At 38.1% G+C, this 20,718-nt stretch overlaps 1 protein-coding gene across 1 annotated transcript in view; it reads left to right on the top strand.

The window, feature by feature from the left end:
- Positions 1-663: 663 nt before the first annotated feature.
- NEB (nebulin) overlaps positions 664-20,718 on the top strand; it is a 131,956-nt gene continuing 111,901 nt past the window's right edge. Inside the window, exons 1-17 of the mRNA XM_059820707.1 lie at positions 664-696; positions 5,422-5,466; positions 7,941-8,144; positions 9,085-9,192; positions 10,590-10,694; positions 11,004-11,108; positions 11,213-11,317; positions 12,067-12,171; positions 13,954-14,058; positions 14,254-14,361; positions 15,125-15,241; positions 15,913-16,014; positions 16,097-16,204; positions 16,299-16,403; positions 17,100-17,198; positions 19,989-20,093; positions 20,462-20,569. Coding sequence (XP_059676690.1) covers positions 664-696; positions 5,422-5,466; positions 7,941-8,144; positions 9,085-9,192; positions 10,590-10,694; positions 11,004-11,108; positions 11,213-11,317; positions 12,067-12,171; positions 13,954-14,058; positions 14,254-14,361; positions 15,125-15,241; positions 15,913-16,014; positions 16,097-16,204; positions 16,299-16,403; positions 17,100-17,198; positions 19,989-20,093; positions 20,462-20,569 — 1,767 coding nt within the window. The remainder of the gene's footprint in view (positions 697-5,421; positions 5,467-7,940; positions 8,145-9,084; positions 9,193-10,589; positions 10,695-11,003; positions 11,109-11,212; positions 11,318-12,066; positions 12,172-13,953; positions 14,059-14,253; positions 14,362-15,124; positions 15,242-15,912; positions 16,015-16,096; positions 16,205-16,298; positions 16,404-17,099; positions 17,199-19,988; positions 20,094-20,461; positions 20,570-20,718) is intronic.

Consider the following 20,718-nt stretch of genomic DNA (forward strand, 5'->3'; position numbering starts at 1 on the left):
AGAGAGAAAAAAGCTGCAAGAGCTAAAAAAGCCTCCCAGAGCATCTATACAGGCTAATGCTGGGAAGACAGAAATTGCCTCATTAACCTAAGGTCACTTGAAAAAAAATATTTACAATCTTTTTCTACATTATTATTTACTTATGAATTAATATAGCAGAATATACAGATAAAGCTCCCATTCAAACAGGAGCTTGAATAATGTAATGAAATTGTATAGAATAGTCACAGAAAAAAAATAAGTTATTCAAATAATTTTGTTGTAATGAAAAAAATCAAATCATACTTCAAGAAATCTCTTCCTCTGATTTTTTTTTCTTTTTTTTATTTTCATTGAATTTCAGTATTGGTGTTACAACTGTTAGAATAAAGTATTTGTCCAAAATTGTAATTTATATCAGTATGTTTGAAACTTAATCCAATGCTTTCCCATAATAGTCAGAAACTAAGTAATGCCAGATCCCAACTTTAGTTCTCTCTGTCGTTCAAGTTCTTTCACTGTTTAGCCAATAACATTGTGATAATCTGGCTAGTTATTAACCATGACCCAGGTGCTTTATGAACTTGACTAGTAGCTTCTCATAACCTTGGGCTAATACTGTATATTCACACTTTCATCTGTTGCATGACCAGTGAGTGGGGGAGACAGAAGAATACCCTCAAAATGGAGGAAGAAGAATATGAGGAAGTTGTGGAGGTAAGAAGAAAATCTGAGAGTAGAAATATTTGTTTCCTGCCTTGCGAATGAATATATTCATCACTTTAATGAGACGTTGCTCATCAGCATAGATGGTTGCTTGCTGTTTGCTCTCTGAAGATTAGGGTATGATTAGATATCTATTAAATGGTTTGATCAGTAAAACCCAACAACAAAACAGTTGCTCCCAGTGGAGCAAAGTCTCCCTGCTTCCTGTCATAATTTCTCTGTTTAAATAAGGATCGTAACCATCCCACAGCCGCATCGCGAGGTTTTGTGATTACTCTTCTGCGTAATTATAGATGCAGTGGGCCATCTCTTTTCCCTCCTGGCTTGCCCTCTGTCATCCAATCCATGCTAGAGAGGATGACTTTGGAAGCCACTTTCTAGCCTCGCCTCTGTGCCCACTGCAATGCAGAAATGCAGCAGTTTTGTGCCACCAAGGTGCCATTAACCAATTTAGCCTTAGAAGTTGCAGAGATGGAGCTAGATTTAAACCTGTAGATGTCTGCGGAGTTGCATCAGGGATTAATTTGCCAATAGGTCATTTAAACGCAGAGTTATATGCCTAATTATTTAGTCTCAGCAGTTAGATTAAAAGAATCCCCCAGAACTGGGGAACCTACAGCTTACTATTAGGAGCGAGTGCCACTGGAATAATGACTTTGCTATTGAAGCAGTATCCAAGGTTAACAAACAGGGTGGTCCTATCTGTTATGTTATTACTCTTCTGCAATGAAATTATGTGTTGTGAAATACGTAAGTGATTATAACAAATTGCTCGGTGTTTGAGGAAAAGAAGGTAGTAGAAATGTAGACATCACACAACTCTCTATCTCTGCAATATATTCAATGGACTGTTGATTTCAGGCAGTGTTACAGCATTGAGCCCTGACTGCTGGCTTTATAAATTTCAAATAGTGAATGAAGTAAAGTCAAATGGTTTGCCAGTTGAATTCATTAAATGTGTTTTGGAAAATAAGCGTTACCTTTCATAAAGTCCATTTTAAAGAAATTGCAGCATCTAGTTACAAAGACACCAGTCCTTCATTAAGTTTACTATTACCATGTTACTTGTAATTGCCTTTATGCTTCCTGAGCTTTATGTGCTCTCTGTAACAAAATGCATATTTATTTGCTGTCGATGTTTATTTGGTGCTGCCGGAATTACGGTACGTTGGGCTTTTTGTCTACACAGCTCTGTTTCATTCTTTGTTTTTAATTTTCACCAACTGCCTCCCTGTAACCACATCCCTAGGAGAGACTGAGATGGTGCTGCTTTAGTAGCTTCCCTCGAGATATTCATAGTGAGGAGTTAAATAAAACGGGAACAATAGCATCTGGTACAATTTTAAGTCAGCTTAAGCTTTTCCAGAGGTTTCTTTACTAGAATTCCACTTCTAGATGAATCGCCTATTTTAAACCTGTAAGAGTTCTATCTGAAATTCATCTTCCAAAAGAGCAGAAAATTATTGCTGAATAATGGGTGGCAGAGAAAACGCTGAGGATCTTAAGACACTATCTTTTCTTTCTCTGGAGTTATTCGTTTGCGTTGGACGTTGTAGCCATTTGTGAAGTGCAAAAAACCACAGTGAATGACACAAATCTTTGCTGCTGAGTTACTCGAGGCTTTGTGGGAGGTGGGTCAAACACGGCACAGGGAGAGCGGGCAGAAATTGCCTCAAACCAGCCCAATATGAGACAGCTTGAGAAGTATGGGCTAGTGACGTGAACCTACCTTTGAGGAACAAGTCTGGGAAAAGGGCTTAAATTTTAATCAGAATTTTTGTAGGGCTTGATTCGAAGGGCTTTCTGTTCCTGCCGGTTTGGCACGTGACCCTGAGCAAATCATCGCTGAGGAGATTTTCAAAGATAAAAACCGTATTTTACATTTTCTCCTTTCTGGAAGCCAGGGGCAAGTTAAGCTCCTTTGGACTAAAATAGCTGCTGTTTACCACAGCGGATGGAGCGACACCTTCAAATGCTTTTGCCTTCATTACGCAGCGAGGGGAGGTGGAGGGCGAAGCCCCCGGCGCCGAAGCCTCGGCGCGGCCGCCTCCCCTCAGCGCGGCCGCCTCCCCTCAGCGCGGCCGCCGTCTGCCGCGGGCGGCGCGGCGCTGTGGCGGGCTGCGCGCTGGCGGCAGGGCGCTGTCCTGCGGCCGCCATTTGCTGCGTGGCGGCGAGCGGCGCCCCAGGGCGGGCCTCGGCAGGTGGCGGCCAAGGCGGCCGCGGGCTCTGTGTTTGAGCGGCCGCTGTGGTGGGAGCTGGTGCCGGCGGCTGCCGGCCGCTGTGGGGAAAGGCAAGCTGCCAGCGGAGGAGCGGCACCCACGTTGCGCTGCAGGCAGGGACGTAGCCCTTGTTGCTTCTCCAGCGGGAGATGCGTTGTGGTCAGATCGCTCGGTTGCACTGGAGGTTGCCAAAGGAAGAGGTGAGCAGGTTTTGCACCAGCGTGGAAAGTGAAGAAGAGGTTGATGGCACCTTCATGAAAAGCAAGAGGCAGAGCCCATGGAAAGTGAAGAAGGGGTTGACGGCACCTTCATGAAAAGCAAGAGGCAGAGCCCATGGAAAGTGAAGAAGAGGTTGACGGCACCTTCATGAAAAGCAAGAGGCAGAGCTGCACATGGTGAGGAAGGAGTGCCAGTTGGAGACCCTGGTTAAATGGGTGATGGAGGGTGGCCATCAGGATGGAGAAGGCAGGAGGCTCATGCTTTCCAGCAACAGGAGGAAGGTTCGTGCTCCACCTGAAGATCTGCTGCTTCAGAGTAGATGTAGCATCCTGGGAACTTCTTTAGGCAGCTGGAGAAAGCCTCACAGGCACAGCCGTTGTGCTTATGGATGGCACATAACCACCCCAGTATCTGCCAGAAGGGCCTATGACTGGGCACAAGCAACCTAGGAGATTTCTGGAAAGTATTGAAGATAAATTTCTTGATGCAGTTGATTGATGAACTAACTAGGAGAGATGCTCTGCTGGACATGCTACTCACAAACAAGAAAGAACCGTTGGAAGATGCAAAGGTCAAGGGCAGCCATGGCCGCGCTGACCATGAGTTGGTGGAGTTGAAGATTCAGAGAGGAGTGAGCAAGATAAACAGAATTACAATCCTGGACTTCAGAAGAGCAGATTTGGACCTGTTCAGGAACCTGCTTGGGAAGATCCCATGGGAAACAACCCTGGAGGGCAAAGGGGCCCAGGGGACCTGCGTGATCCTCAAGAAAAATTTTCTCAGAGCACAAGAATGGTTCAGTCCAATGTGCAGAAGTGGAACACAGCAGAAGGCTGGTATGGATGAACAGGGAGCTCCTGACTGAGCTGAAACACAAAAAAAGAAGTATGCTGAAGGTGGAAGCAGGAGCAGGCCACTTGGGAGGAACGTAAAGACATAAGACATTATAAACTCCATTCCTATGTGCATGGGCAAAGTTCAGCTGAAGTTGAAGGCAGCAAGGGAAGTGAAGAACAGCAAGATAGGTTTCTGCAAGTGCCATCAGCAGCAAAAGGAAAGCTAAGAGAGTGTGGGACCATAGTTCGGAGGGCAGGGAAGCTAGTGACAAGGAACAGGCAAAATGCTGAGGTACTTGAAGCCTTTTTTGCCTCAGGTTTGATAAGGCTTGTCCTATGGTCTTCCACATCTCAGCTTCCTAGCAGAGACGTGGGAGTGAAGTAGTAGCCACAGCAGAGGAAGAGAGAGTTAGGGATGACTTAACCCACTGGGATGCACGTAGTTCTGTGGGATGAGAGGGGATGGATCCAGGGCTGCCGAGGGAGCAGGCTGATGACATTGCAAGGCTGCTATCGTCTTTGAAAGCTCATAGTGATGCAAGGATGTTCCTGGTGACTGGAAAAAGACAGATGTCATACCCATCTTCAAGAAAGGCAAGAAAGAAGATCCAGGGAGCTACAGGCTGGTCAACCTCACTTCAGTCCTTGGGAAGGCTATGGAGCAAATCCTTTTAGAAGCTATTTCTAAACACATGAAAGACATGAAGGTCATAGGGAGCAGTGAACATGGATTTATCAAGGGCAAATCATGGCTGACCAAAGTCATTGCTTTTTATAATGAGTTCACTGCTGCTATGGACAAGGGGAGACCAGTGAATGTTGCATACAATACCAATGAATGTTGCATACCCTAACTACTTCAGGAAGACCTCTGAAACAGTGTCCTATAGTCTTCTTATCACCAAATTTATGAGACGTGGGATGGATAAGTGGACAATAAAGTGGGTGGAAAATTGACTGGGCTGCTGAGCTCAGAGTTGTGATCAGTAGTACAAAGTCTAGCTGGCAGCCAGTAATTATTGGTGTCCTTCAAGGATCTGTGGGTAGGAACAGCTCCAAGGGCAGCCTTAGAGAGAGAAACCTACTACAGTCCTCTCAGCTATTACCAAACACTTGGAAAAATCCTGGTTTTTTGAATGCTGATTTTTAGTGTGGTCATCATTAGCTTCCCTCTTGTGGGTAAAATTAGATAATGATCCTTCATTAATTACTTGGGAGGATGATTAGTTGAGGAATCTATGGAAAAAATCCAATCATTAATGCAAAAAATGAACAGATGGTCAGAATTACCAAGGATGCAAATGTGACTACGTAGGTACCTATGAACTACAGTCCTATTTCTCCAGAATTGTGTTTTTAAAACAGCTTAACAGAAACTACAATTTGCTATTCTGTATGATCTGGCCTAACAATGATTTTTTTTTTTGCCTTTTTTTTAATAGTACTACATTGAAGAGACAATTATTGAGGAGGGTGAACCACATGAGGTAAAGGTCCCTGAGATGTTGCATGTGCTGTATGTATGCATGTAATTAATGCGTAATGCTAAATTGATGGCCTTTTGTGTTCTGAGGACTAATTTTTAATATTAAACATGCAAATATCAGTGAACAGTTGCTTCTTAATACTTTATTTCCTCTGCAAGACCCTATTGTGGCTGATGTAGAGGACTCCTAGCTTGTTCTGAGTGTCCTATCTGCCACTCTTTGGTTTCCATTAGAAGGAGTTGTGGATGTGTCCATCAGAAAAGGACTGTGCTAATTTCTGTCCTGCTGTGCGTCTTGCTGATAGTCTTCCCTTTGCTCCTGCCCAGCAGCTAAGTTTACATAGGAGCTGACAAAATGAAGCAACATGTGTACGTTAATAACAAGAAACACAGGCAGGAAGATTACTTGGGTAACATATTGACAAAATCCAATCGTTAGTGTTAAAGATGAGCGGCATTATTGAGGATGTGAATGTGACAAGATATGTACATACGAACAACAGGCGCGTACATTCATTATACTTAACCTTGTTATGAAGAGAAATATAAAAAGATTCTGCCTGAAACCAGTTTACATGTATCAGTTCTGTTCCCTTCACCTTATGTAATTTCAAAGAAAAGTGGTGGTTTGCAGATTTTTTTCATGTCATTGGTAACAAATAATTGAATCACCGAGGAGTTATTACCATGATTTGAAATACTACTTATAATATGGCATAGGCTTATGTGGAAACAAAAGCTTAATGTTTCACTTTGTGAGTGTGTTTCCTTCCAAACAAAGGATCTGTTCCCAAAGTCTTCCTATATTTTTTATTTAATAAAATACGATTTGATTAATACTGTTTGAGCAACTAATCTAGGACTACACTTTTGAAGGAAAACTGCCATCTCATTATTTTTAAGATTAATTCAGCCACTGCATTCATCAGGTGTTCTAAAATCTGTAGCCAGACTGGATTTAAAGGGAGCAATAACATGACTGATTATTTCTGGGTCTGATTTGCATCATTTTTTGAAAACAGTATTGTGGAATGAAGAATTACATATGAGTATGAATGTCTTTCTAGCTAATCTGATTAGACCTTTTCCCATTAGCTGTAAATAAAGTCTAATGCATTAGCGTCATGTGGTCCTATATGAAAACAAAAGCACTTTTTTGCACAAAATGCTGTATTTTCAGAATCAAGCCTCTCCACGTTTTAGAAATATATTACAACTTTTTGTAAAAGCACATAGCTTCACTATTTTGTTATAAAGTTAACAGCAGATAGTGCTGTTCACAGTGTTCGCCTAGACAAGTTTCAAACTCTCCAGTGCTTTCAGTGCCAAAACTCAGATGAACACTTGTATATTTGAAAAGTGTTGTAAGATAGAAACTCGTGGCATTGCTGAAGTAATTAATAACATCTTGGGACACTATTAGTGAAATGCGATTAATGTTCACATAGTAAACAAACCTTTTGTAATTTAAGCTTTGTATGCTTCTCAATTTAATGTTTAATGCTTGGTGCATTTTCTGGTCTGTATCATACTAATGCAGATAGCTATCAGAAATCTGAGCTTTATGCATTCCATTTTAAAGGCGCTTTTTTTTTTAAAGCTAACTGATATGAAATAAAACTTGACACTTATTTCAGGTGATTTTGGAGCACCTTTTTAAGTTGTAATACTGATTTTTAAATGCTTTTAATTAGAATCTTAGTTTTAAAATTATTGCTTATAGCATTAATATGTTGATAAACAAGTACATACACCATTTACATTAATTAAGGACTTATTTCCAATGGATGCTTGATCAATTGATTACATAAGTATCTCAGCTATGTCTCTGCCGTGATTGTGATCTGGCTGTGAGAAAATGTAGTTTAGTAGAAAAAGTGGATTCTAGGTATTTGTTCAGTCCACTGGTGCGTCGTGTACTTACTACAAGATCCCAAAGACTTGGTCTTGTCTGTCTGCTGTGTCCGTTCCTTTCCTTTTGCAAGAAGATAATCTTTTTGAATGACTGTATGCACCTTTGACCTGCTTTCACAGCTTTCAGTGGCATAATTAGGAGCCCTGGCTGTGCGACGTGTGTCTTCAACACAACTTCAGCACTGAGAACATTTCTACACTTTGGTTTTAGTAGCCGGGGGTCCCACCTGAGAACTCCCCTGATGCCAGTGGAAGTTACGCATATAGAACAGAGGCAACAGGAGCCCCACTCTTCCAGCTCCTCTGGAGAATAACTATATGAGTTTAATACAGATATCAGCCAGTCAGTTAATTCCTTGTGGTTTTTTTTAGGTTGGGTGATGGATAGTAGGCCTACTAGGTATTCCCAGTAGGAGAAGTGTCACTGATTTTCTGTCTTGCAGGTGGTTCCTGGATAAGAACTGAACATCCTTTTACTAGATAGGGGAGCTGAAAAATGCTTATTATAAAATGATGATTTATAGTTGTAAAACAAGAAATTATTTTTTTCTTTATTCCCAGGTGGTCACTGAGATCACTGAGACCATTACCACAGACTTCACAGGTCCTAAAACTACCACCTATACTGTTGAGCATGAAAAACCTTCTGTTGAGGATGCAGCACCTCCAGTCAGAAAGAAGACAATACGGACAAAAGTGGACTCATCTAAGTTTTTGACACCTTATCTGCAACATAGTAATAAAATGAAGGACCTATTCAGTGAGGTAAATTGTCCCATGTCTGTTATTTCTTGAGGAACACCAACTTTAAAAATATTTAATAGGTATTATTGCAATCTTTCATACTACTGTTTTGTCTCCTGTGCTTCATTTCATGATGTGTATTAGTGTTATTTGTGTCTTTGAATTAGCCAATGTCTTGCCCATTTCTTGCTTAAGTGCATTAGGTAATCATTAGGCACAAAAAGCGGCATGAGGCAGATGGCTGAAGATTATCAGAAATGTCAGTTAATAGCACTCCTGCACTATCATCTGACTTGTATATCCGAATGAAGGAATATGTCAGGGACTAATGTCTGTTGAATAGCAAGCCTCAATATTTTTAGTAGTAGTATATTTCTCTATCCCTGTATATATCTCTCCAAGAAAAATCCTGGTGCACAGTATCTAGGAACAAGTACTAACCTAAATTCCTGGTAAGGGATACCAAAGTCCAGTAGACCAACACTGTACAATGTTGTGAAAAGTGGAAAATGACTGCTCTGCAGATGTAGATGGTGTCAGACCCCTTCTCCTAAATTTAATGTATATTACCTGCCAGTGTTCACTGTTAAAGGATTATGTGAGATCATAGGTGTAGGACTGCTACCCTCACCCACATATTTTCCTTATCTTTGGTCACTAAAACAAGTAACTGTAAATTTATCAATACTAAGCTCCTACGGAGAATATTATCAATTAGAGGTGATCTAAACCAGGCTAAAGTTAGAAATGGATTTTTTTTCTATTGTGTCAGATGGAAGAAGGTCAGTTGGCTAAAATAAGCATAACTCTGCAAATGTAACTGAGTAATGCTAATTTGTATTATTGAATAATCTGCCCCAAATTCCTATACTAACCAGATAAATAATCAATAATTGCTACATACATTTATGCCAGAGCTTTAGGATATGTCTTAATTATGTTTGTTACTATTTTCTTTCAGAACAAGTACAAAGAAAAATTTAGAAAAGAAAAAGGAAAGCCATATGCTTCCACAGTTGATACGCCAGAAATTCGGAGAATCAAGAAAGTGCAAGACCAGCTCAGTGAGGTAGGTAACAATTGTCATAAGAAAAAATATTTACGGAGTGGTAAAGAAGCAAATTGAGCCACAATTTTAAATGTTAGATAAGAAGTGATAATTTTTGGATGATATTGTGATAAGGCAATCTGAACATTTAGCAGAAACTTTATCAGGTGGCGAGAGCGAGGAATATGGAGTGTATGACAAATTTGAGTTCTGTGTTGTAGGTTGGAATGTAGGTCTTTCAGGAAGGGAGATGTGATGGTTCCTTTCTAGCTGAATAATAGCCCTGCTTCACTGTGCCTAAAGAGGTTTGAAAATTTCTGATCAGAAGTTACAAGCATGGGAGATGATGGTGATGCTCATATCACTGAATTTGAAGATTCCACACACTATGTCCTGCAGTCATCATGAATGTTGTGCCTGATGAATTTTTGTTGAGGTTAAGTTGTTCATTGGGTAAATAACCCTAGAATTTTGTTTTTAAAATGTGTTTAAACATTTTTGTTTTCATAAAGCAACTGAAAGTCAGTTTCCTAAAGAGATACTGGAAGAATGATGCCTAGATTCTCCAAGTGTCCCAGAATGAACTTCTGTACATCTTGTCATTTACTATGGGATTTTCCAAGATGTGTTGTCCCCTCTGTGTGAATCCCACTCTCAGTGATCTGCCTTTGAAAGCTAGCCCAAGTGCAATTGCCGCACTGATGCTCTGCCTCTAGTTCTGGAAGCTAGCTCATCCTCCCCTCTTTCTTTCAAGCAGCGCTAGTCTACCTTTCAACAATACACCTCACAGTCTGGGAAACTGAAATCCACCTAGAAAGGCTTCTTAATTCTTTGTGCAGTAAATAGGGAGAGTTGAGTCCCTAGGAACGGGAACCCCTAAAGCTGAGAGGGTAGTCACCTAACCTAACCGGTGTTCAGGAGGAGAGTGTGCATTAAATTCTACTCCACTCCTGACTTAGGATATAATGAGGAATGTGATGCAGCAATCCATGCGCTAATGCTGACTGAGCCTGCTGTCAAGCTGGGAGTGGTATAACTGCATTCGGATTGCTTTTGGCACTACATCTAGTGTTTACATGGTAACAGACTGTGATATTGAGATATACTGCAAGCATGGGGATCTCTCTATCTCATTGTACAGGGTGGAATTACTCTTAGAAAGAACTCTATGATTACCTAACACTACCTCTAACTTGGATTCACAGCTCTTGAAACTGTCTCAAAGCTGCATTTCTTTCTCAATTAATTCACAAAATCCATAGGCTTCATTTCTAAGGAACAACTAGTCCTAAATGCTTTATTGAATTGAGATTTGGGGTGTTTAGAGTTTTAAGTGTAAAAAAGTCAATATTCTGCTTCTAAAAGAAACTGTCAGATTTGCTGTAAGAATAAATGTGTATTGTTGTGCATTGATCTAGGTTAAATATCGCATGGCTGGTGAAGTTGCTAGAACTATTTGCCACGTTGATGAAAAAGCCAAGGATATAGAACATGCAAAGAAGGTGTCACAGCAAGTGAGCAAGGTGAGCGAGTTCCGACTTGCTGGAAGGGTTGTGAACATTAGTGGATCATGAGGTTGCTGATATGAATAATGTTTTGAGCTCGGGGCAGTAAAGCAGTGTTTATAGAACAGTTTAGAAGCACAGAGAGAGATAGCAGAGAAGTTGATAAGACAAGTATAAATACAATCTTAAACGTTTCCAATTGATATCTTCAAATGTCACTGGCTTGAGACTTTCACTTTGAAAAAATCTTTCGAGCAGGCAGTTTATTCACAAATGTAAATATTTTTCTAATAATAGAGTAACCAACATGCTGATCTTTCTTTCCAGGTGTTATATAAACAGAACTGGGAGGAGAATAAGGACAAGTACCTGCTTCCCCCTGATGCTCCAGAGCTTGTGAATGCAATAAAAAACACAGCAATGTTCAGTAAGGTAAAAAAAAAAAAAATCACAGGTCTAGGCAGCTGAAGTGCAAGAAGCATTCCAAGTCAGAGATTAATTCATAATGAATATTCTGGCATTTTTCTGTTTTTAAGAAACTCTATACTGAAGACTGGGAAGGAGACAAAACATTATTCTATCCATACAATGACAGTCCAGAGCTCAGAAGGGTGGCACAGGCTCAAAAGACTCTGAGTGATGTAAGTATCAAAGCCTGATTAACAGTTGGGTCACCGTTACCGTGTAACTTGATAGTCTTTGTGGTGGACTTTGACTAGATATAAAAACTTCATAATGGAACAGAAAATAAAAATGCATAGGTGTGCACTGATAGTACTGATAGTAGTGCTATTTCAATAGGTAAGTATGTACTCCATATTAGAGTATAAATCTGTTGGCAATTTGATGCTGGATTATGAATGAATGACATAATCAATTTATTAAAGATCTTCTGAGGTAATCAGTAAGAATACCTCAAGTATCTCTCAAAATGTGTGGAGAAACTCTCAGGGTTGGCTGTAAGCCCAGTTCACTGTTGTGGATCTACAAATCTGTGTGTCTAAAACAGTGGTAAGAAAAGTCAGGAATTCGTGAGTCTGTGTGATTTGCTGATACTTAGATACACAGAACTCTTCAACTGAGGATTTCAGGTCTCACTTAAACGTTTCAGTGAATTTTGCAGATGTCCAGAAGTTCACTAGTCCATGTTTATCACGAACAGCAGAGTAATACACTTGAAAACTTTCCCAGGGAACTGATTCTTTTTCACTGTCTCTTATCAAGAGGCTTCTCAGTAGTCTTCCAGAAGACATTGATTGAAAGAGTTCATGCTGCAGTAGCTGTGGACAGAGCTACTTTTGTTAATGGCAGCGTTAGCAGAGTTAAGAGTAAATGTTCTGATGCTTAAGTTGGTAGTTACTGCAAATGTTTACTTCTTCCATATTTTCAGATTGTCTACAAAAAAGGGCATGATGAACGAAAATCTAAATATACTTCTCTGCCAGATCCACCTGATGTGGAACAAGCCAAGAAAGTGACAAGGCAGCTGAGCGATGTGAGTAGAATGCAGTGCTCTTCTTTCTGTAGAAACCTCACTTTTGGAGTTAGGGAGGCAAAAAGGTGCCTAAAGAAAGGGAAAGTGAAAGAAAAGACCAGAGCTCATATGAAGACCCCTTTGATTTTCAGTGGTGGAAGTCAGTTCCTTTCTTCCTCAAGTGTCTCAAAGAAAATCCTGCCCAGTCTCAGCTGAAAGGTGAAACTATTCTTGCCAGTGAATTTAGTTTTCACAAAGCATTTCTGCTTCTACCATGCACACATTAGTTCCTATTCTCCCTCTTTTTTTTTGTCTCCTGCTTTACACTTGCTGCGTTTACAGGAGAAAATAGTAAACAACGTCTATTTTGCGGTTCTTTTAAATGTAAAAATGACGTGTAAATATATATCGGGTTTGGGAGTGAGTTATGTGCTTACAAGGATTAACCCCGTTTTGCTGAAAAGTTGCCTAGGTCAACTGCACAGAATACATTCCAAATGTTCATTTCAGTGTCAAACCATTGTACTTGTACATTCTTAAGTTCATGGATACCAATCAGTGGAAGTGTCTGGCAACTTAGATAACCATTTCCTGATGTGCACACCGAATTACCAAGTAACTTTCAACATTAAATTCTGTAACTGTGTGGCATGATTAACAAAGACTCTGGCACCAGTCCTTGTCAATGGATTTTAGGTATACTTAGAATAAAGCACAGCTGAGGAATGCAGGTGAAGTGAAATACAGGAAGACCAACTTTTGCTGAAGAAACTGGAACTAAGTCGCATAATCTTGTAAGAGAGAAGTACTCAGTTCAGAATTTAGCTATTATGATGAGGACATGCATGATTTTATTGCTGTGTATTGAAAATTATCTGCTGTTTAAGATTAGGGAGTTACAGCATTCACTTATGGTTGCAAAGCCACGACAAAAATATTGTGGTGAACCCATTTGGAAGGTGAAAGAAGGTAGTAGTTAATTTAGAGAAAATTTCTTGAATCTTACTCTTCCATAGTTTAAAAGCTAAATTGTCATCAAGAAAACTTTTAGACATGTAAAAAGCAAGATCAGCATTACAATTCTTTGAAATTAACAAAATAGTAAGCTCTATATGTATCATCAAAACCATAAAATGTAAAATTTTTTAAGGTTTTTGGCATCTATTTTCTATATCATTATGGTAACAATTAAAAAGGCATCGGAGAAGTTGTGTGTTTTGTGATAAGCAATGCAACTGTGGCTGAAAATGCATTTGGAACACTGAGTCAAAACTCGGGAAGATGTTTTGTTATTAGACAGACAGGAATTGCCTATTTAAACAGTTGATACTTGATTTCCATGTGCTTGAATATAGTCTAATAGAAATCACATATACCAGGTGATCTGTATATTAAAAGGGTTTTCTTGTAACAAGTTTCAGCAGCAATAACAATAAATCCTGGCTTAACCAAGGGGCAATATTATGTCCTAATATTATGTGACCAGTGAGAAAACAGAACTAAAGGAGTATGCTAGTGATGTCTCATAGAGAGAATTGCTTATTAATAACTGTCTTCTAGAAGGACTTAGTTCACCTATTTATCCTTTTTTTTGGTCAGGGAAGCTACTAAGAGAAATAACAATACTGACGTGGTTAAGCCAAATCATACTTAAGGTGTTTTTGACAAAAACTGATAAAGTGGTTATAAGGCAGATGTAAAATGTGAAGCAACTTTAAAAAGAAGACTTTTAAAAACAAATCTGTCAAGTGAAAATTGAGCTGTATCTTGGGGATTAATTTTTTTTTTTTAATTTCGTTATAGATTATTTACCACGAGGACTATAAAAACAACATCAAAGGCAAGTGGAGTCAAACTCCATGCTATGATGTTGCAGTTGCAAAAATGAATGCAGAAAATATAAGTATGGTAAGTGAATTCTTCAGAAAATCTTGAAATTAACAACTTTATCCTCTGTTTACGTTAACATGGAAAATACCAATTAATTTTGCCTGTTCCATTTGTGGTATTTCTCTTTTCCTAAATAAGCTACTTCCTGGTTGTCTGATTTATAATGTAAGTGCATTTGATATATTGTTATCTGTTTGTCTCTGTTCCTAACAGAGAAAATACCAGGAAGACTTTGAAAACATGAAAGACCAAATCTACTTTATGCAGACTGAAACTCCAGAATATGAAGCTAATAAGCGAGTTTCAAATAACGTCAGTAAGGTATGCTATGTGTGCTCCCATTGTTTAGCTTGAGTATAGTTCTGAAGTCAGGCCAGTTTGTGCTGAAACTGTTTTGTCAAGTGTCAAAAATATTTTCCTATATGCAAAAGATGTATTCTTGTGTGCTTTCCACTAGGAAGCTTATAACAACTCCTAGCCATGCGTATGATCTTCCACAATACTACCCATGAAGTAGAATTTTCTTTCAGTGAAGTAGAATTTGCTTCTTTGTTTGTTCTGATTATATTATGTGCCTGACTTTTAGTTGGAACAAATCAATACTGTTAACCAAGACCAACTTAAGCCAGCTGAATTTGGCTCAGTATTTTCATATTTATTCATCCTTGCTTAGTGTATCTCAGTGATGTTGTGCTGGCCTATCTTTTGTTCAAAATACAGAATTTGTTTGGCTTCTGCATTTTCTGCAATAGTATATGCATCAGTAAAGGCAATCTTATGTCATTAAATGTAAGAATATGACTATTCTGAGGTGTCAACTGATATTTGAAACATTAGAATGTTTGGAGAGGGGCTTAGAGTTGGGGACACCTACTAAAGAGCTCTCACTTATCTTGTGGCCCTGCTTCCCATCTCATCAGCCATGCACTCCTGTGATCCGAGTGCCTTTCACGGTCCTTTGCCATCATGAATCATAAGTTAAAAAATGGGAAATTTTCCCAAAAAGTTTAAGATGATATAGGTTACTGAGCATTTGGCTTTTAATATTGATTTTTAAAACTTCACCCTTTTTATTTTTTTAAAGATAAAATACAGAGCAGACTATGAAAAGAACAAAGCTATTGCAGATTATAATGTGCTTCCTGCTACAGAGAACCCATTGCTGAGGCAACTGAAAGCTGCAGGAAATGTGCTGAGTGATGTAAGTATTATCAAAGTACAGCTGGATGATTTTCAGTCATGTACAATAAACCAAAATCATAATTTCTTCACAAGGCATCCCCCTTGGATCTCTTGGTATTTTTAGTTTTATAGACTAATATTTGTCACGAGATACCACCAAACATACCAGTATATATAAGCAGGAATTTCTCCACAGCAGAGTATAACAATAGCTGTGGCGTGTTATGGGGATAGCTAATTAGTGTATAGTTCATTTAGATCCCTGTGGGAAATGGATCACAAGATGACAGTTCTTCCCTTACTGTTTTAAGGAAATTCAGCTCATGCCGATAATGATAGAATATGTGGTACTTTCGCATATTCATGTATATTATATTCTGGTTACTCACTCTAATGGCTTTCTCAATTTCTCTCTCGCTGTTTTCATCTGTATGGAAAGAGATTGCATATTTCTCAGTGTCAGAAGTTCAAAAAGCATCAGTCAGACATTTCTGTCTTCCCTTACAAACCTAATAGTCACGAAAAAAGTTTTTTTAAAAAAACATTGGGAAAAAAGTTCCATTTGTTTTTCCATCTTCTGGGAAAGCTTTTCTTTGCAATCACTTCAGTTTTACTCTTGTCATTTTTAATGTGTTGTGAGTGAGTTAGAGTGAAATCTACTGCATTTGCCAACATTATTTTCTTTTGCAGAAATTATACAAAGAAGCCTATGAACAATCAAAAGGAACCAGCATGAATTACTGTGACACACCGAAGTTCCAGACTGATACTGTTCTGAAGAATTTTAGTGATGTGTGTATTTGATTTATGTTATGTCGTTCAGTACTGACACTCTTGATTGCTTTTGTTTATCAACTTGTGGTTATTTTTCCAGGTAAAGTATAAAGATGCATACCAAAAGAATATTTTAGGACACTATTTGGGCAGCTTTGAGGACCCACATCATACACACTGCATGCAAGTTGAAGCTATGAAGAGTGATGTAAGTGTGGCAATCATTCTGTTTTCACCATCATATTTTCATTTCAGAGAAAGCTCGATTATGGTTTCTTACTGAATGTTGATTTTATTCCTAGAAAAATTACAAAGCAGATTTTGAGGAGGAAAAGACAAAATGCTACTTCCCTCAGACCATAACTCAAGAGTACGAAGCTATTAAGAAGTTAGAGCAGTGTAAAGATGTAAGTACAGGACAGTAGTGGTTATCAGGGAGCCAAATACATGCAGAGTGTCTGCTTCTGAGGCATGTAGAAATTCACAGAATGATTCCTGTTAACTTCGATGATTTTAAATTTGGCTTTATTAGCATATGTGACTTTTAAAAATCATATTAATCTCTATTTTAGAGCCTTTTGTGACATCTAGTGATCAAGACAGATATAGCACAATCTTTTTTTTAACAAGTAAAACCATAAAATTAGACGAATAGTACCAAAGTGAAGAATGAACCTCAAGCATTTACCTGCTTAAGTCAACATATTTTTACATTAATCCTTGACAAGTATTTTAGTTACTTTATTAACACTAATTTTATTTACTTTATCAAAACTTGAAAAATACTTTAAATATGTATTTGTATATAATATACTAAAATGTATATACTATAATGTGTATAATATATTATAATGTATACTATACATTTTAATATTTATATACCTGTTCAAAATATTTTACATTAATACTTTAAAAATACTTTAAAAAAATTACTTGCTCTCTGATTATGTTAAAAAGTAACATGAGAACCATTGTGCATGACAGTGCTTATCTGCACGCATGCCATAACTGCTAACTGTGCCAAATAATGCTACATGCTATGTCTTATAAAATAGTTTTGCTTATATGCATTTTCTGCAAATATATTTATTATCTGCCTTCAGCACACCTACAAAAAGCATCCTGATCAAACCAAATTTACTCAAGTGGCTGACTCTCCAGTACAGAAGCAAGCAGAGATCAATAGCAAACAGCTGAGTGATGTAAGTAAGCTTAGCAAATATGTTGCTACACTCTGACATTATCAATTTCTGCACTGTGGCCACCTTCACTTTATCATCCAGTTTTAAGGGAACTCCTGAAACAAATGTGTAAGTGAATGTGTGTGCATATACCCGCACACAGGCACAAAGACATTTGTGTGTATTCGCAGTTCTGCTCCAGTGGAAGATCACCTGGAAATCAGAATTTTTTTCAGTTTTTCAGGTGGCTGTTCATGTCAAGTTTTAGTGTTTATGTTTGTAATTTTGTTTATGTCCATCCTTCTTAATGTATTCTTTGCACCAGTTAAGTCAATACGATTTATACCATTCACTTGGCAAGGACTAGGATTTCATCTGTCTTTCTTTGTGAGGTAACATGAGATCTTTGCGTTGTGTCACTCAGCATTGTTAAGCATTTACAATTGATAAACAATTGATTTACAATCGCCTGCTAAATTTCTTTCTTTATTTTTCTTTGCAGATAATGTATAAATCCAAAGGTGAAGAAATTATTCACAAGTACCACCTCCCTCCAGATGTGCCCCAGTTTATACAGGCTAAAGTTAATGCCTACAATATTAGTGATGTAAGTATATTTTGAATCCAGAGCTCTTGATTCAACTCACTGTATGAAGTTTCTGTTAGCTAGAAACTGTTCATTCAAAATTCATCTTTTCTTCTAGAACTATTACAAAACGGGATTGGAAGAATTAAAATCAAGGGGATATGATCTAAAAAGTGATGCTATTCCCATCCGAGCTGCCAAGGCTGCTAGGCAGGCTGCCAGTGATGTAAGTACATCCTTCCTAAAGGAACCGTTTAATTCAAAAGAGTTTACTTAAACGACGTTTGCAATTATGTTTATTAAGGATATCCGAAGGATAACTTCTTTATTGCCTTTTTTGAGCATGTTATTGGACGTATTTAACACAGATATATTTTTATTGGTGTTTCATTGCTTCACTGATGTATTTGTATAATTACATTTAGAAAAGGCTGTTTCGTTATGTAATTATCTGTGAATAAATAGGCTATCTTGCACTCCAGTATGGTTAAGGAAAATCACGAGGAGTAGGTCAGTAGTGACAGTTCCATAAGCAATGGACCCCTGAATTCTCTCTTGTCCTTAATTATAGGCCTGATCATAAATGAGATGAAAGACTCTAGGACATCACTGGGTTTTGGGTAGCTTCTTGGGGATGACCTCGCAGAAGTCCCTTAGTATTTTAAGACTCTTCTCCCTCTTATGATCAGCACAAGTGAGATAATACTACTTTGAAAGCTAACTAACTGATTTGTGTAGCAGTGAATTGTAAAGAGATACATGTCTGGTTTTATTAAGGTGTATGGTCACTGACTTAAATGTGAGGGACACTCTTTGTAGAAAACAAAGGGTAGCCTTTGTTTTTAATTTACTTATTGCTACGTTACTACACTTAAGATTATATTCTCTGTGTTCTATTATATTCTAACAGGTTAACTATAAAAAAGCCTATGAACTTACCAAGGGTAAACTCGTTGGCTTCAAGAGCCTCCAAGATGATCCCAAACTCGTTCATTACATGAAGGTCGCCAAGATGCAGTCTGAGCGAGAGTACAAGAAAGATTATGAGAAAACAAAAACAAAGTACAACATTCCACTGGATATGGTCAATGTTGTCGGTGCCAAGAAGGCTCAAGAGATTGCCAGCAATGCTAATTACAAGAACCTCCTGCACCACTATACTTATTTATCAGATGCAATGAATGTGGAGCTGACCAAAAATATGATGGAGATTCAGAGTGATGTAAGTAAAACCTCATGCGAACAGAATATTTTTAAGATGCCTCAAGCAAAAACTGTAAAGACTCAGGAGAGGTCCCTGAATTGTTTTTTCTAATTCCTAACTTTTAAAATATTGTTTTCATTCCTTTATTAGAATGCATACAAAGCAGATTATAACAACTGGATGAAAGGCATTGGTTGGATCCCCATTGGCTCCCTAGAAGTAGAAAAAGCTAAAAAAGCTGGAGATGCCTTGAATGAAAAGAAATACCGCCAGCACCCAGACACCATTAAATTTACAAGTGTGGTGGACTCTCCGGTAATGGTCCAAGCCAAACAGAATTCAGTTCAACTCAATGATGTAAGTAGAGAAAGAAATGGGTGTTGTGGTAAAGTAGAGATGTATCCACTGAAGAGTTGAGCATTCTCTTTAAATTTTTCTGAAGTACTATTAGCCTGAAAGTGTTTGTCTGTATTGTCATTGTTTTGTACTCTGATTTTGCCTGAGTAATTTCCTGTTATAAGTCTGCAAAGCTGTATGGAAATCATGTGGCTCTTTCAGTTCACATCAGCTGATTCTGTCTATTTGTATTTTAAATATATTTGAAATACATTTGATTTAAGAAATGTGACATTTTCAAGTTGTTTATCGATGTTTTACCACCTACAATAATGAATGATGTTTGATGAATCACAGTATGTCCATCATTATAAACCAGCAAGCTTTGTTTTATGTTACACTCTCCTACCATCCCTTATTATCCCAGTCTTTCAGAAATGGGGTTTGATGTCCATTAAAGGGTTTAATTTTGCTGAATAATGACTGCATAGGGCTTTTAGGATGCATTCCTTCTATCAGTAAGATCAACAATTCTGTATGAAAAGTGCAGCCTCAATCCTTATGACATGGGTGGTAATGTACATTTACTTGCAAAATCAAACATAAACCCTCAGTTAATTCACAGTGAGCTGGGGCTAGCTATACAAGGAAAGAAGGATTTATTTCTTTATCATATATTTTACAGAAACTATACAGATCTTCTGGAGAGGAAGTTAAACATAAATATACTCTTACCCCAGATGTCCCACAGTTTATCCAAGCTAGATACAATGCAGCTAACGTCAGTGATGTAAGTGACTTCTTTACAACATGTTTTACACATTGTTAATGAATTTTTGAGTAATATGTTACAGATACACTCATGTTGCACATTCCTTTCACTGATACTCAGTTCTATATAATCAACCTTTATCACTGTGATTTTTCATTCTTGGTGTCATTTGAATTTCCAACCAGCTACCATTTAGTCATGTAATCATTCAATTAATTTAATTAATAGATACATCTGTTCTCATAAACGAAGACTGATAGTTGCATATGATCCCCACTGCGTCTGCTTCTAAAGAATTGCCTGGAGTAACTTAGGAGTAGCTTTGACTTGCATATAGTTCATGTGATTACTAGGTTCTCTAGAATAATACGGATTTTCTTTTTTAGGCATATTATAAACAAGGCTACCATGATCTAATAGCTAAAGGGAACAATGTGTCACTTGATGCTATTCCAATTACTCGAGCCAAGGCTTCAAGAAACATTGCTAGTGATGTAAGTATCTATTCCAGGTATACTTTTCTTAGGCTGTTAGTAAAAAAGTTGTCTATTACTGTCTATTACAGTCATATGGTAGACTTATACAGGCCATATAGTAGACTTCATATGTTGCACAAGTCTCACTAGAGTCAGTATTACGAGAA

The sequence above is a fragment of the Gavia stellata genome, chromosome 8, assembly GCF_030936135.1.
Source record: "Gavia stellata isolate bGavSte3 chromosome 8, bGavSte3.hap2, whole genome shotgun sequence".
Lineage (NCBI taxonomy): Eukaryota > Metazoa > Chordata > Aves > Gaviiformes > Gaviidae > Gavia > Gavia stellata.